The sequence below is a fragment of the Oncorhynchus mykiss genome, chromosome 5 (assembly GCF_013265735.2).
Source record: "Oncorhynchus mykiss isolate Arlee chromosome 5, USDA_OmykA_1.1, whole genome shotgun sequence".
NCBI classification, from domain to species: domain Eukaryota; kingdom Metazoa; phylum Chordata; class Actinopteri; order Salmoniformes; family Salmonidae; genus Oncorhynchus; species Oncorhynchus mykiss.
In genome coordinates this window covers 38,004,207-38,018,712 of record NC_048569.1, presented here as the reverse complement: position 1 = coordinate 38,018,712, position 14,506 = coordinate 38,004,207, and the positions used below count along the sequence as shown (strand labels likewise).

The window sequence follows — 14,506 nt, the reverse complement described above, 5'->3', positions numbered from 1 at the left end:
TGGTGTAGGTTACATTTGTGTTCGATCATGTGCTAATCGAACAACCATGAGTAAATTAAACATATTTGAATCTCCTTTGTTGTAGAGTGAGACCCTGACAGAAGCCATGCAATACCCCTTTAAGTTTTTCCGCGAAATAACAACGTGCTCACCTAGACGCTTGCGGCGTCACCGTGGTTACCGCCTTCTGTTTCAAACGATTGGTTGAGCCGTGGGAATATTCAAATATACTCTTAATTGATTGGTCGGATGCCCGGTTTGTGCAGTCGGGAGAATTCATTCCTTGCACTTCGACATCTTTCATTTCGGTCGGCTTTGGGGAGAGAAGAGGACATGGGAGACAAATTGAGCTGAATATAGCTACAAACGAATTTATTTTCAATATCAACCCATTTGGCATTTCGAACATACTTTTTAAAAGTGGTTCTCATGGATATTTTCAGACCGATAATTCCCAGTCTCATCGGACTTCAGCAACGTCTCTTTGGAAAAGGAAATACGCCTTCCGAACAGGGGAACAAGCATCCAGCAGTGGCGAGCCAAAGATAAACAAGCCTTATGATAACACTGAACACTGTATGTAAGAAATAGTTTTTATGTCCTATTCTAGTCTTCGTTGCATTACTTCATTTGACATAATCTCGCCAGGCTATCGATTCAGTTTAATGCATTGTTTGCGGTCATCAGCAGGTGCATTCATTTTACTAGGCTATGGTTAAGATTTGTAGACCTTAAGAATTATGGGAATGGGAGGGAAATCAATCTCCTTTTATGAAACGTGGTGCATTTATATTGCCTAGATTGTTCTACTTGGATCAAATAAAGGTGAATTAATTAAGTTAATCCATCAATGTCTTGTGCGCAATGAGACCAGTAGCCCACTAATATGCGTATGGTCCCAGACCCAGTCTAGACTTGTTCATTATTTGTCCTGTAGTCTAGAATTACTTTCCTTTTGATTAACTGTTTTATGGAAACACTCTGCCCCCGATTGCGGCATCTATTGGACCTAGTTCGAGAGACTGTGGGACAGATTTGGAGTAATACTAGAATATTAAATATATTGGACTGGGACACAGGGTGGAAGGCTACTTTCATGTTTTTGATGTTCCGCTCCGTATTAAGGCATATCCAGATACCTAACTGCTAAGTTTATTCTTTAAATGTATGTTGAGTATTAGACTAGCGTTTTTCAGTTCCCCCTTTGTGCGCATTTGGAACTAGTCATAGCTGCGGAGGGTACTGCTCCACCCCCTAAAAAATAATTTAAAATAAAAAAATATTTTTTTACTAGTATTAGCAGACTAGTTGTTGCCCGGTCCCTTTTTCTGCAATTGTCATTCTAATGGAATCCAGAAAGAACAAAACCCTAACCTCAAACATTTACATCAAAAGGTGCAAAGTTATGGATAAAGACACAAAACCTCCACATCAAATTCAATATTTTTCTTGGTCAAATAACATGGAAAACTACAATGTTTTGTGCAGTGTTAATCTACCGTCTTTACAAACCACAATGTAAATGTACATTACTGTATAGTACATAGGCTGGTCATCTAGGTTTGTACCTGTAGACTTTCCATCACCATGAAGAAAAACAATGTGCAATACAGTAATTGAGTACTCATGTGGCTCAGCTGGTAGAGCATGGCGCTCGCAATGCTAGGGTTGTGGGTTTGATTCCTGCGGGACCAGTATGAAAATGTATGCACTCACTACTGTAAGTTGCTCTGGATAAGAGCATCTACTAAAATGGAAGAGGAATGAATAAGGCATTTCAGTTTTCACAGAAATAAGTTGCAAAGTATTTCAAGAAACTGGAAAACATATATCAAGTAATTGTTTTTTTATTCCACAAGTATTATCAGTAACTTTTTTTTGTACAGATAATTATCAGACTTTTCCAAAAAATGTACCCACTGGGCCTTTTACTAGTCCTGTATTAGCGGACCAATATAGAGGTCTTCAGCACGGCACCCCCAAACTACTTCCGCCCACTATGGAACCAGTCACTGATTGAAAGCTCCAAACGGGTCTACTCTGGCATGAAGTTCCACTCTGTCTCTGAGGTGAGCAGAATGGTTTTTTTTGGCAGTCAGTACAGCCTGCAATAAAGGAGGACTTATGTGTCAGAAACCCAGTGGTTACAGGAAATGCTTTGAAGTATATTATTGGCCCTTCAAAGCTGCATCCGAAGGCTATCTTCCACGTCTATTGGCAAAGCCGGAGGAGGAATCCTCACACCTCATTGCACCTAGAGGCAGAGCTGAAGGTTGGCCGCGGTAAAGGGCCATGGATAATATGCCGAGGTGTGAAATTCTATCCTGCATGCTTTCCTGATGGTGTCAGATCATTTATTGGGTAGAGAGCGGTCACATCTTCTTCCCGTCTGAGGTTTAGCAATAAAAGAGCGGCATCATGGCAAATTAACAACTTACTCTACTATCTGACTTTTCTGGCAATGACAAAACTAAAACATTTTTTATTGAAGACATCTTTAAAAGCACATTTTAACCAGACTAAGTCTGAAATGCAAAGTTTTCAGTTTATGTTCTCAGTGTCGTCTTTTGAAGCCCATCAGGCCATATGTATGATGGACAGTACTTGACTTGGACTGAAATAGGTGCCGGTACTCATTTTGTTTATATTTAGGTGCAGGAGCTCCACAATACTTTTGAGCTAATATTCTATAAGCTTTAGCTGTAGAACATTTGAGGTGCCGGTACTTGGCCCAGTGAGCTCCTGTCCAAGTCAAGCACTGATGATGAATAGTCCTGAGAACTCATTCCATCCGTCTCCATGTCTCTTGCCTCAGTACCTGAAAGGCCTCTGTCTGTATAAATGTTATACCATAAAGCATCTGAAACTAAATTAGGGAGGACCTGCTCCCACTCCTGCCCACTCACATAATTTAGCATCATTATGGGATTGCCTCTGAATATATTTAAATCATGAAATAAACATTATGGCCTTTTGAGTAGAGCGAATGTAATTAAACTAAATGAAAAATGCTCTGACTTACCCTCCCCCACATCCCCACTAAGGAAATTGCTTTATTCACACATCTTGAGTTGACATTCAATCCGTTTGACTGGGCTCTACTTTAATAATTCTGTCAAGTCTGCAGTTTGAATAGCAGTGGCAAAAAAATGTTACTTTCAGCTGCCACTCTGTGTGTAGTGCTGTATGTTTAATATATGACTGAGCATAAAGTCAATGTAATTACTCTGAAATTGCTTTGGCTTTGCCTGTAATGTCTGTATTGGTTTTGACAGACAACATCCTTCATTTTGGGGAACATTTGGGTTGGAGGATGGAAAGTGTGCTTGTGTTTATTATACTGGAGTGATATAACCCAGGCCTAGTGGGGATGTCAGACATTTTACTGAGTAGCCTAGTAGCAAAACTGATATATCGGCATACTCTGCTCTAATTAACATTCTAGATATTGGCTTGGCTTGTGCTTTTTCTTGATCTGAGAAACAGTTAAAACGCGTAGCTTTTTATGGCTTGGCCAGCCTGTAGTCAGTGTATCAGAGGCTAGCGGGTAGAATTACAAACAGTCATGTGTACTTCTCCCTGGGGTTTTCAACAGATCACCTCACGCCCATCAGCATTTTATCTCCTGATCCATGATGGGGATTTGTCATCTGCTGGCTAGTTTCTCTCTGTTCTCCATGCAGGTCACCATAGGAGTAGCTCTTTTGAAGGTTCTGCGTTGGCCCCCCGGTCCACTCGTCTAGCCACCCAAGTTTTCAGGTTTTAATGTCACGTGCACAAGTACAGTGAAATGCATTTCTTGCAAAAACCCAACAATGCAGTAATCAATAACAATACTAAAAATAACTTAAGGTAGAACAAAAAAACACAAGAAATAAGAAGAACATGATAAAGTAAGTAAGTAAGTAAGCATACTACATACAGGGTCAGTTTCAGTGCCATATTTACAATGTGCAGGGATAATGGATGGATAGTATGTTATGCCTCTTTGTTGCATGTTATGCTCTGCTAGGTTTCAAACCAATGAGGTTTGCATATTTAGCCTGGAGTTCTATGAATATCTTAGCTGCTATCATTTCACCAAGAGATTTGGAAATTATTTTGGAGTGTGTAGGTGACATGCACACCCCAAATTTCTCCACCGGCTAAAAGAAAGAAAGAAAGAGTGATGACAAAAAAGACATTGAAAATAATTCTGCACCACCACAGGTAGGGGCTACACGAATATCACATTGTATTATGTATCCCGTAGTTACTCTGCAGGAGGCTATATTGCCTACTGTGTGCAGCAGGCCCACCCACTCTCAAGTGCCGGTGAACTGCAAGATAGAATTGATATGTTCAACCAGTCTTTCCCTTTATGCAGTCCTTTGCGCTTCATATCCAACACACAGCTAGGCTATTAGGCCTAGTCATGGGGCAAAACAAAATGGCTATTATTACCAAGATGGTTTGTTGATGTTAACCTAATATTGGGAATTTGTGTTTCCTGCCCAGTGACTGTTTGCACTTTTTGTGTTTGTGAGATCGAGAGAGTCAGTGGAGGTAAAGTGACCTCAGAGAGTGCATGGACGGCCAATCACCCTGCTCTGCTTAAAAGGATATTGTCAATGGCTTGGTTGCTAAGCTGTTTCTCCCATGCATCCATAGTAATCACCTTTTATCTCCTAACAATGTCATGTGTAATTATGAGCTAGCTGCCATCTTTTGAAATCTGCCTAATTGGTCTTTTTATTTTATTTTGATGGGATGAGGAGGCTAAGAGACAGGGGGTTAAGGGTGGGGGTTAGAGGATTGGATCTCTGGGGTCATTGGGGAGGGGGAGCCCTGGGGGCTGTCGTTGCTGTGCTTGCCATTTGAAACAGCCCGTTGTTTTGTGTACATTATGGTGCTCAGAAACCTCAAAGAATACACATACTGCCTGATTGCACGCGAAGCAATGTTATCTGCCCTTACTGGGAAGGCAGCAGGCAGAGGTCATTTTGGATTAGTCCAGGGACTAAAGTCCTCTTTCTCCAAGAACAGTTTGGTTTTTCCATGCCGCCCTGTGAGGACCAGAGCTTATCATTAAGTGTGGAAAAGGAGTTCTCTCCAGTGTGATTACCCTGCAGGGAGCATTTTGCCAATCTTTTCTCATGACTTCTCTGTTTTTATTAAAATGTTTAATGACTTGAAGGAATCAGTGACCCTTAACAGCATAATGAATGGCCTTGCCTGCTCTGACAGGAGAGGGGGGGGGGGGGGGGGGGGGGGGGGGTGTATGGAGGAGTTTGGCAGTGAAAGGCACTGTAGCCAAAGCTATACTGTAGGAACATTTTTCCTTTTGTAGACAAAGTCTCATCAGGCAGGCATAGCTGCCACTTTGTCTCTAGAGGGTGGGTAAGCAAAACAAACAGTTAGGATCTTGATGGAAAAATGGATTATTAAACCCTAAGGACATACAAAGACTAGTTAAAGGATTTGTTCTTGGCCAGATTGAGAGCATAAACTCAATCAAAGTACTTGTAAAGCCCAGTAACAATGATTGCTTGAGATGGTCTATGAGAATATTCACGAGAGGTCTAACTTGACTTTAGTCTGCCCTGTCTGCAGAATAAGCCAGTCCAGTCTAGTCTGGTTCTGTAGACTCTTCACCAACCATGCTAATCTGTAGAGAGAGACAGAAGAACATCTGTCACTATGTTTTGACTAGAAAAGCTTCCATCTCTCCCATGTGTGCTCTAACTGATTAAAGACAAAGACAGGCCTTTTGATTATTGCCTGGGTTCATCTTTTTGGGTTTCCACTCCCAGCAGGTGAGACTGGCAGTCAGTGGGCGGATCATAGACGCAAAGCATCTGTAGATCAAAACGGATAGTTATTGCTCTGACGTTGTGTGTATGTTTTAACCCTAGCTAGCTTTTGAACAGTGCTCATTACAATGACTTGGGATTTTCTTTGTTTGTCAAAGCTTCTTCTGTCAGAAAGCTTGAGTACCCGCAGCATAATTTGAATGTTTTTGTAAGGCATGGACCATTTCTCAAGTTGATTCATTGTAAACAAACATCTGTTATGGCTGTAGTTGTTGGGCTGTGGTCTGATAGCTTAAGGTGTGTTTTGATTAGATCCAGGCATCTTGTCAGTGCCCTCAGTGAGCAGTCCTCTCTCTCTCTCTGCCCATTTGTCAGCCCACCCACACCCATTAAAACCTGTCAGACACTGTTCAGGGTAAAAGAGCAGGCTTTATGGGAAGCACAAAGTCTAACATGTCATACAGAGGAACTGTATTTTGTCGTGAAAGCATTTATTCCAAATTCAAGGCCATCCAATGTGGTATTCCACAATTAATAAACATTTATTTTATTTTACATTATGATGACATTTACATGCAGAGCACACAGCGGGCATATCAACGTACATTTTATTGTTGGTTATTAATAGAGGCAGACTAAATAATGATCTCTGATGCAGCCAATACAAAGTGTCAGTGGTGTGGGACGGGAAGCCCAGGAATGGGGCATTTTGTTGACGAACATCTGTATGGACAACTGACGGGAGAGATCTGTCTGTGCACTCTGCCTCACTAACTCTGTGTGTGTATATATCACACACACACTAGAAGTCAAGGTTGGCCAATGTTCCCCAGGGTTATCCAGTCGGTGTGTGGGATGAGGATAAGATAAGGCCCTGTTTACTTTTCATGCTCCCTCGGCTATTGCCAGGCTCCATGCCCAAAGCACGAGCAGTGATTTTACCTTGGCACCTGTGCAAGGACAGGGTTGAGGGAGCCCAAGGCTCTGTACCAAGGCTCCCTACTGTGAGAACCGTTAATGATGCCCTGACAGAACTGAACGAGTTCATGGGATTTATGATTAGCCTACATACATAGGTTCAGGTTACCTACTCCCCCCAAGTTGACAATGTGTCTGTGGTAAAATATATATTTTTCTTTCATTCTAGTGGAGAATTTTATTTTTGGTTTGCAATTATTATTTTTTTGCTTTTGCATGTACTTGGCCAAGGTCTAAAGAAACGTTTAACTGAATTTGAATACTCTACTGAGTCTAGGCTTCTCATACCCTCCCGCTCTCAAAATGCATCTGCCAGAAGTCTCTCGAGGGATATTCATATCGACCCATTGTATTTATTTTCCATACATTTTCGAGCAAGTGCATGCATTGTATAGAAATAACAATCCTCCAAACCCTGCTTAACACCGTTGTAATACCTTTTTATAGAAGCTAATCTCAATGGAAATGAGGCTCATTGTTGTCGGCCTCAGGCCTTGTGCACGCTCATTGTGTGGAGCAGAGCTGTTCTGGGTTGTTTGGATGTCCTGCAGTTCAACCTTGTTTTCTTTTTTTTTGTTCAAGAAAAATAGTGCATAAGAGGAAAAAAATGTGTCTCTCTCAAACCATGTTCTGATACCAATTATGGAAACTATTATAGAATTGAAACAGGATGGCTCTTATCGGCTAATCCGGGAGTAATAGATTCCATTAAAAATGCATGGGGGGGGGGTGCAGAGATGAAACCGGCAGCTGCAGTAGCAGTGCTGTCTGTCAGTCTGTTTTAGACTCAGACCAGACTGCTTGCCCTGTCTCCCTGGCTCCATCGCTTTGGTACATTCAGAGGAGGCCTTTGAGAGTCAGTAGATAGCTTGCAGTCACACTTAAAGACCATCAGTCTGGCATTGCAGGTCATTGATGGAACTTGTTGTTAATACTTTAGGGCTCCCTTTTGGCATGGATTATTCACAAAACCTCCTGCATTTTCAGTGCTTTTAAAGCAGTCATTTTACACCCATTTTTACTGTCATCCCCAAACAGAACCTGTGGTTTTGCAGGTCTTTGTGACCACATCACTAATGGTGAGTCTTATCCAATGTCTTTTTTTTACCAGTGTACTGTAACACCGTTGATGCAGGGTGCATACATTTCAGGTTGTAAAGAGCCTGTAGGTGGCTGACCGCTCTTTGCAAGGTTATAGCTCTGCTATTCAGAGTGATGACGCTGTAAGGAGGCCACTCAGTGTAGAGACAAAGTTAAATTAGGTCAACGTTACTGTATGAAGTTTGTGTACCTCCTGTGTCTGTGTTTGCATTTGGACCTGTCAGGGATTTCACAGTGGTTAGGGAAGGAAGGACGTTAGCACAGCACTCAAATGAATCCAACTAGAGAGTGAAAAGGGCACTCAGCCTAAACCTTTTTTCATGATAATCTAATTATTAACTGAGGATTCTAAGAACTGCAAAGACAAGCTGAGGGGATTGGGGGAGGAATGGGGTGGAGGGGTGGAGGGGTTGAGGGAGGGGGGTTAGCGAGTTTGTGTTTTTTTTTTTTTTTTTGTCTCTGTGTTTTAGTATTGAAAGGAAGGGTCACAGGGCAATGTTACTCTGCTCCAGTCAAGGCCCTAGAGGCCGTTCAGAGGAGAGAAGCGTCTGGAAGGTCAGGCAGATCACCGCCTTTTTATCTGCGTAATTTCCATGTAAAAGGACCCATGAGCACCAATGTGAAGTTCATAAGAGGATATCAAATTGGGTGTCAAGTGAAGGCTGTCTATATTTTGAGGAAATTATACATAGATACATTTTTCAACCATTTTCCATCTTAAAAATAAGGCAATGGCTTTAATTTCTAGTCAAACAGATAGGATAGATAGGCTCTTAGAAAACATCTACCATGAAAAAGTCTTAAGATAGAAGGGTTGGCTGGAAACGTCATGAAAAATGATGTGCGCCCATCGATGGGGCGGAAGCTGTGATTTGTTATGATTCTGAATGGTCAGATTGCTAGCAACAATGACAGGAAGCTGCCACGTGGGGAATCGTAGGTGGCTCATTTCAGTAAGTTTGTATTATGTTCTTGATACCATGTCTTGTTTTAAGGTGTTTTGACTGATTTCATGTCGATGCCAATAGGGCAAAAATCCGCTAGCTAGTTAACAGCAACAATGTATTTGATAGACAACAAGTGCTCGTTTTGCAAATGTATTTGGAGACTAAATATAATATACATGTCGGCAACAATCTAAGCCAACCCTGTCTGTTTTGCCCCATAGTTGCACACGTGTCGGTTTTGTTTCTAAACAACCAATCCATCTATTAGAAATACATCAAAACACAATAATGTTGAAGCGAAGACCCCTGCCAACCAGGGTGACTGTTAGGAAAATGTGACACCTGACAACGTGACGGGGAATATTTTAAATTGACTGGCTACTTGAGACATTTTCTGGACCCATATGCATTGGGTTCATAAGAAATTAAGGCGTCTACCCCCGGTGCTCAGAATGACAGAAATCACATGTCGATTCTGGTAATGCATCTGAACAGAACATGCAACTCATGTAATGAAGCAGCCAATGAAACGTCCTTTTCAAACATTTGCCAAAATGCAATTCGCGGGAAAACTATGAAAAGAGGGGGGATCTAAAGATGCAACAACTAGGATAGGTTGTTAATATGACTAGGATAGGTTGTTAATATGACTGGGAAAGGTTGTTAATATGACTAGGATAGGTTGTTAATATGACTAGGATAGGTTGTTAATGTGACTAGGATAGGTTGTTAATGTGACTAGGATAGGTTGTTAATGTGACTAGGATAGGTTGTTAATGTGACTAGGATAGGTTGTTAATGTGACTAGGATAGGTTGTTAATGTGACTAGGATAGGTTGTTAATGTGACTAGGATAGGTTGTTAATGTGACTAGGATAGGTTGTTAATGTGACTAGGATAGGTTGTTAATGTGACTAGGATAGGTTGTTAATGTGACTAGGATAGGTTGTTAATGTGACTAGGATAGGTTGTTAATATGACTAGGATAGGTTGTTAATGTGACTAGGATAGGTTGTTAATGTGACTAGGATAGGTTGTTAATATGACTAGGATAGGTTGTTAATATGACTAGGATAGGTTGTTAATATGACTAGGATAGGTTGTTAATGTGACTAGGATAGGTTGTTAATGTGACTAGGATAGGTTGTTAATATGACTAGGATAGGTTGTTAATGACTAGGATAGGTTGTTAATATGACTAGGATAGGTTGTTAATATGACTAGGATAGGTTGTTAATGTGACTAGGATAGGTTGTTAATGTGACTAGGATAGGTTGTTAATGTGACTAGGATAGGTTGTTAATATGACTAGGATAGGTTGTTAATATGACTAGGATAGGTTGTTAATATGACTAGGATAGGTTGTTAATGTGACTAGGATTGGCTTCTGGACAACTAAATAAAGTTTACATGAAAACCAATAGAACAGGAGAGAAATGGCATAGCGGTGGGTCCAATAGTGGAGTAAATGGGGGGGGGGATAAATTTGCCCAAATTATATAATTACTCCTTGATCCAGAAATAAATAAAATCTTTCAAAATAGTTCACCAGAAGCATGGATTAGCACAGAGGAATTGAGGATCATTAGATTCTTTAAAAATACCTGTGGATTGTTTCAAATCACAAGCTCGTATGCGTATTTGGGAAGCCCGCAATTTGGGCAGCATGTGTGGCAATAGCCTTAGCTGATTATTGAGTTGCGACTGTACGTGAAAAGCATCAAATATCTGAGTATAATTTCACATTTTGACAAGAAGAGTGTGTGTGGCGACGATATAGGTCAGTCTCTCTCCAGAATGGCTCAGCTGTCTCCCGCCAATTATTTTGCTTTCATTGTGTGAATTGTTTGCCCATTTTATTTTTTTTATAAATTCCACATAATATAAACTCAGCAAAAAAAATAAACGTCCTCTCGCTGTCAACAGCGTTTATTTTCAGCAAACTTAACGTGTAAATATTTGTATGAACATAAGATTCAACAACTGAGAAAAACTGAACAAGTTCCACAGACATGTGACTAACAGAAATGGAATAATGTGTCCCTGAACAAAGGGGGGGAAAAATCTAAATTAACAGTCCGTATCTGTGGCCACCAGCTGCATTAAGTACTGCAGTGCATTTCCTACTCATGGACTGCACCAGATTTGCCAGTTTTTGCTGTGAGATGTTACCCCACTCTTCCACCAAGGCACCTGCAAGTTCCCAGACATTTCTGGTTAGAATGGTCCTAGCCCTCACCCTACAATCCAACAGGTCCCAGGCGTGCTCAATGGGATTGAGATTCGGGCTCTTCGCTGGCCATGGCAGAACACTGACATTCCTGTCTTGCAGAAAATCACGCACAGAACGAGCAGTATGGCTGTTGGCATTGTCATGCTGGAGGGTCATGTCAGGATGAGCCTACAGGAAGGGTACCACATGAGTGAGGAGGATGTCTTCCCTGTAACGCACAGCGTTGAGATTGCCTGCAATGACAACAAGCTCAGTCCGATGATGCTGTGACACACCGCCCCAGACCATGACGGACCCTCCACCTCCAAATCGATCCCGCTCCAGAGTACCGGCCTCGGTGTAACGCTCATTCCTTCGACGATAAACGCGAATCCGACCATCACCCCTGGTGAGACAAAACCGCGACTCATCAGTGAAGAGCACTCTTTGCCAGTCCTGGGAGTCCTGGCTGGTCCAGTGACGGTGGGTTTGTGTGCATAGACAACGTTGTTGCCGGTGATGTCTGGTGAGGACCTGCCTTACAACAGGCCTACATGCCCTCAGTCCATCCTCTCTCAGCCTATTGCGAACAGTCTGAGCACTGATGGAAGGAATGTGTGTTCCTGGTGTAACTCGGGCAGTTGTTGCCATCCTGTACCTGTCCCACAGGTGTGAAGTTCGGATGTATCGATCCTGTGCAGGTGTTGTTACACGTGGTCTGTCACTGTGAGGACGATCAGCTATCTTTCCTGTTTCCCTGTAGCACTGTCTTAGGCATTTCACAGTATGGACATTGCAATTTATTGCCCTGGCCACATGCAGTCCTCATGCCTCCATGCAGCATGCCTAAGGCACGTTCACGCAGATGAGCAGGGATCCTGGGCATCTTTCTTTTGCTGTTTTTCAGAGTCAGTAGAAAGGCCTCTTTAGTGTCCTACGTTTTCGTAATTGTGTTCTTAATTGCCTACCGTCTGTTAGTGTCTTAATGACCGTTCCACAGGTGCATGTTCATGAATTGTTTATGGTTCATTGAACAAGCAAGGGAAACAGTGTTTAAACCCTTTACATTGAAGATCTGTGAATTTATTTGGATTTTTACGAATTATCTTTGAACGACAGGATCCTGAAAAAGGGGCGTTTCTTTTTTTTGCTGAGTTTGTCACAAGTAGTAAATCTACCGTTAATCCCTGTCATTTGGTTGCATTAATTTCTGTTAATACATGTAATTACAGTCATTTACAATTCTCATTCTGAGTCGACGTTGTTTGCAGAGTTCACAACCTGCTGCACTTCTGCTAGTTTTGGTTTATTTCATAACCATAATTTATGATATTTTTCTTCGTTGTCTTTTGTTTGGAGTACACCATGTGAGGAGTGATCAATGAGCATGTCTGGTTTCTCTGTCCTGTCAATGTTGAGGGAGCGCACGCGCCTGAGGATGCATAGAAGTACCTGTCCTGCTTGGAAATGTAGTAAAGTGTTTTTTTAACATCCATTGCAAATGATGATATATTAAAACGATAGTTCCTCACAGTAAGCTATTTGAATAAATCTTTCTAGCAATCTCCCTCTTGATAATCACCAATCCTCAGTGTGACAGAGCAATGGCCTATAGGCAATGAGTTCCATGACCCCCTTTTTCTCTAGCCAACAATGGATCTCGGTGTGTCAATGTGTGCATATGGCAAAGTCACATTAGTTGACTTAACTTTTACATTTGATCATTTTAATTCAATGATTTTGAGAAATTAAATTATTATGATTGAAATAACTGTTCCATGAAAATGCGCATATGAAAATCATAACTGGCACGCAGAATGGTAGAAATGGTAGGATAAAGCTTCCCCAAACTTGAAACTCATGCGCTGCCTATGAAGTGTTTTTAAATGAATTGCCTCCATGTTTCCATGGTCATATTTTGCCAATAGGCTACATTAAAGCAAGGTAAGACATGCCGAATAATATTAAATAAAACATTCAAACATGCATACTGCCTCCAGCTCACATTGTGTATGGATAAGCCTGACGGTCAAATGTATTTACGTCAATCAATTAAAATAATTATTTTGCAATGGGATTTTTTTTCTCCTGGTCATTTTGGCCAGGAACGGTTTCATTGACGGCTAACGAAAACCCTGCTGCCAACTAATATCAGCACTTTTATATTTAGTTTTGGATACTTTTTTTGCCTTTTGTAAGTTTTAAGAAGCATTGCCTTGTGCCTTGTAATTCCATGACCAAGAAATCCATGTATCTTAAGATATTTTCAAATTTTTCTCCTTCATGAGGAGACAGGATAATGAATGTTCACAGAAGTAAGTAAAGGTAGACCTGCCAATTACTTATTCTTTTTACTGATCTCAATGTTTGATTCTGCATTATTAAGTGATTAAAATGTGTAGTTCTGTTACCAAATCAGTAACATAATTACGGACAAAACAGTAATGGAATTAATACAATTGATTTGGCTACAATGGCTAAATCATAGTATTCGCAGTTGGGTCACCTGCTACTGTCCTACCTTCCACTGGCATTCTGTTATGCTATGTTCAGCTCATAACTAATTTCCTTCTGTTGTATGGTCGTCAAAGCGAGAGTGTTGAAACCATCTGGACAACTCCTCCCTCTCTCCAGTTAATGTTAACTCTCCTGGCGCTTACTGATACCTACCCATTAGCCCCCCCCCCCCCCCCCCCCCCCACACACACACACACTTTCTATTTACTGTAACCAGCATCTGAGCACCGACCAACACAGGACGTCAATGGACATTGAAATTTGGTCAGTCCATCCTGGCTCTGATTTCCATGTCCACAGACGTCTTTTTTTTTTACCATTCCGGACCGGCCTTGATTTCGCGTCAGACATTGGTCTTTGGTCTGGACCGGCCTTGAGTAAGCATAGGCCTCCGTGATTGGTGACCGGACCAAATCTGAACCAATCATAGACGTCTATGTTTTACATGTTTGGACAGTGCTGTACGTGAAGCACAGTAGAGTACAGTAAAGAAAAGTATAGTACAGTAGAGCACACGAGTACAGTATAATGTACTGAACATTATTGTGCTCTAGTGTACTGTGATACATATACAGTGCATTCAGAAAGTATTCTGACCCTTTGACTTTTTCCACATTTTGTTACATTACAGCCTTATTCTAAAATTTATTTTAAAAAAAAATCCTCATCAATCGCCATACAATACTCCATAATGACAATGCAAAACTATGTCTGAATACTTACGTAAATAATGTATTTATATCTTTTGCTATGAGACTGGAAATTGAGCTCCGGTGCATCCTGTTCCCATTGATCATCCTTGAGATGTTTCTACAACTTGATTGGAGTCCGTCTGTGGTAAATTCAATTGATTGGACATGATTTGGAAAGGCACACACCAGTCTATAGAAGGTCCCACAGTTGACAGTGCATGTCAGAGCAAAAACCTAGCCATGAGGTTGAAGGAATTGTCTGTAGAG

At 41.3% G+C, this 14,506-nt stretch overlaps 1 protein-coding gene across 2 annotated transcripts in view; it reads left to right on the top strand.

Annotated features, from left to right (window-relative positions):
* The first annotated feature begins 273 nt into the window (after window positions 1–273).
* LOC110523760 (protein FAM222A-like) overlaps window positions 274–14,506 on the top strand; it is a 33,482-nt gene continuing 19,249 nt past the window's right edge. The window contains exon 1 of one of the 2 annotated variants that reach the window (XM_021602750.2): window positions 274–580. In XM_021602750.2, coding sequence (XP_021458425.1) covers window positions 579–580 — 2 coding nt within the window. In that variant the 5' untranslated portion in view covers window positions 274–578. The remainder of the gene's footprint in view (window positions 581–14,506) is intronic. The other variant, XM_021602751.2, reaches the window with a different exon arrangement.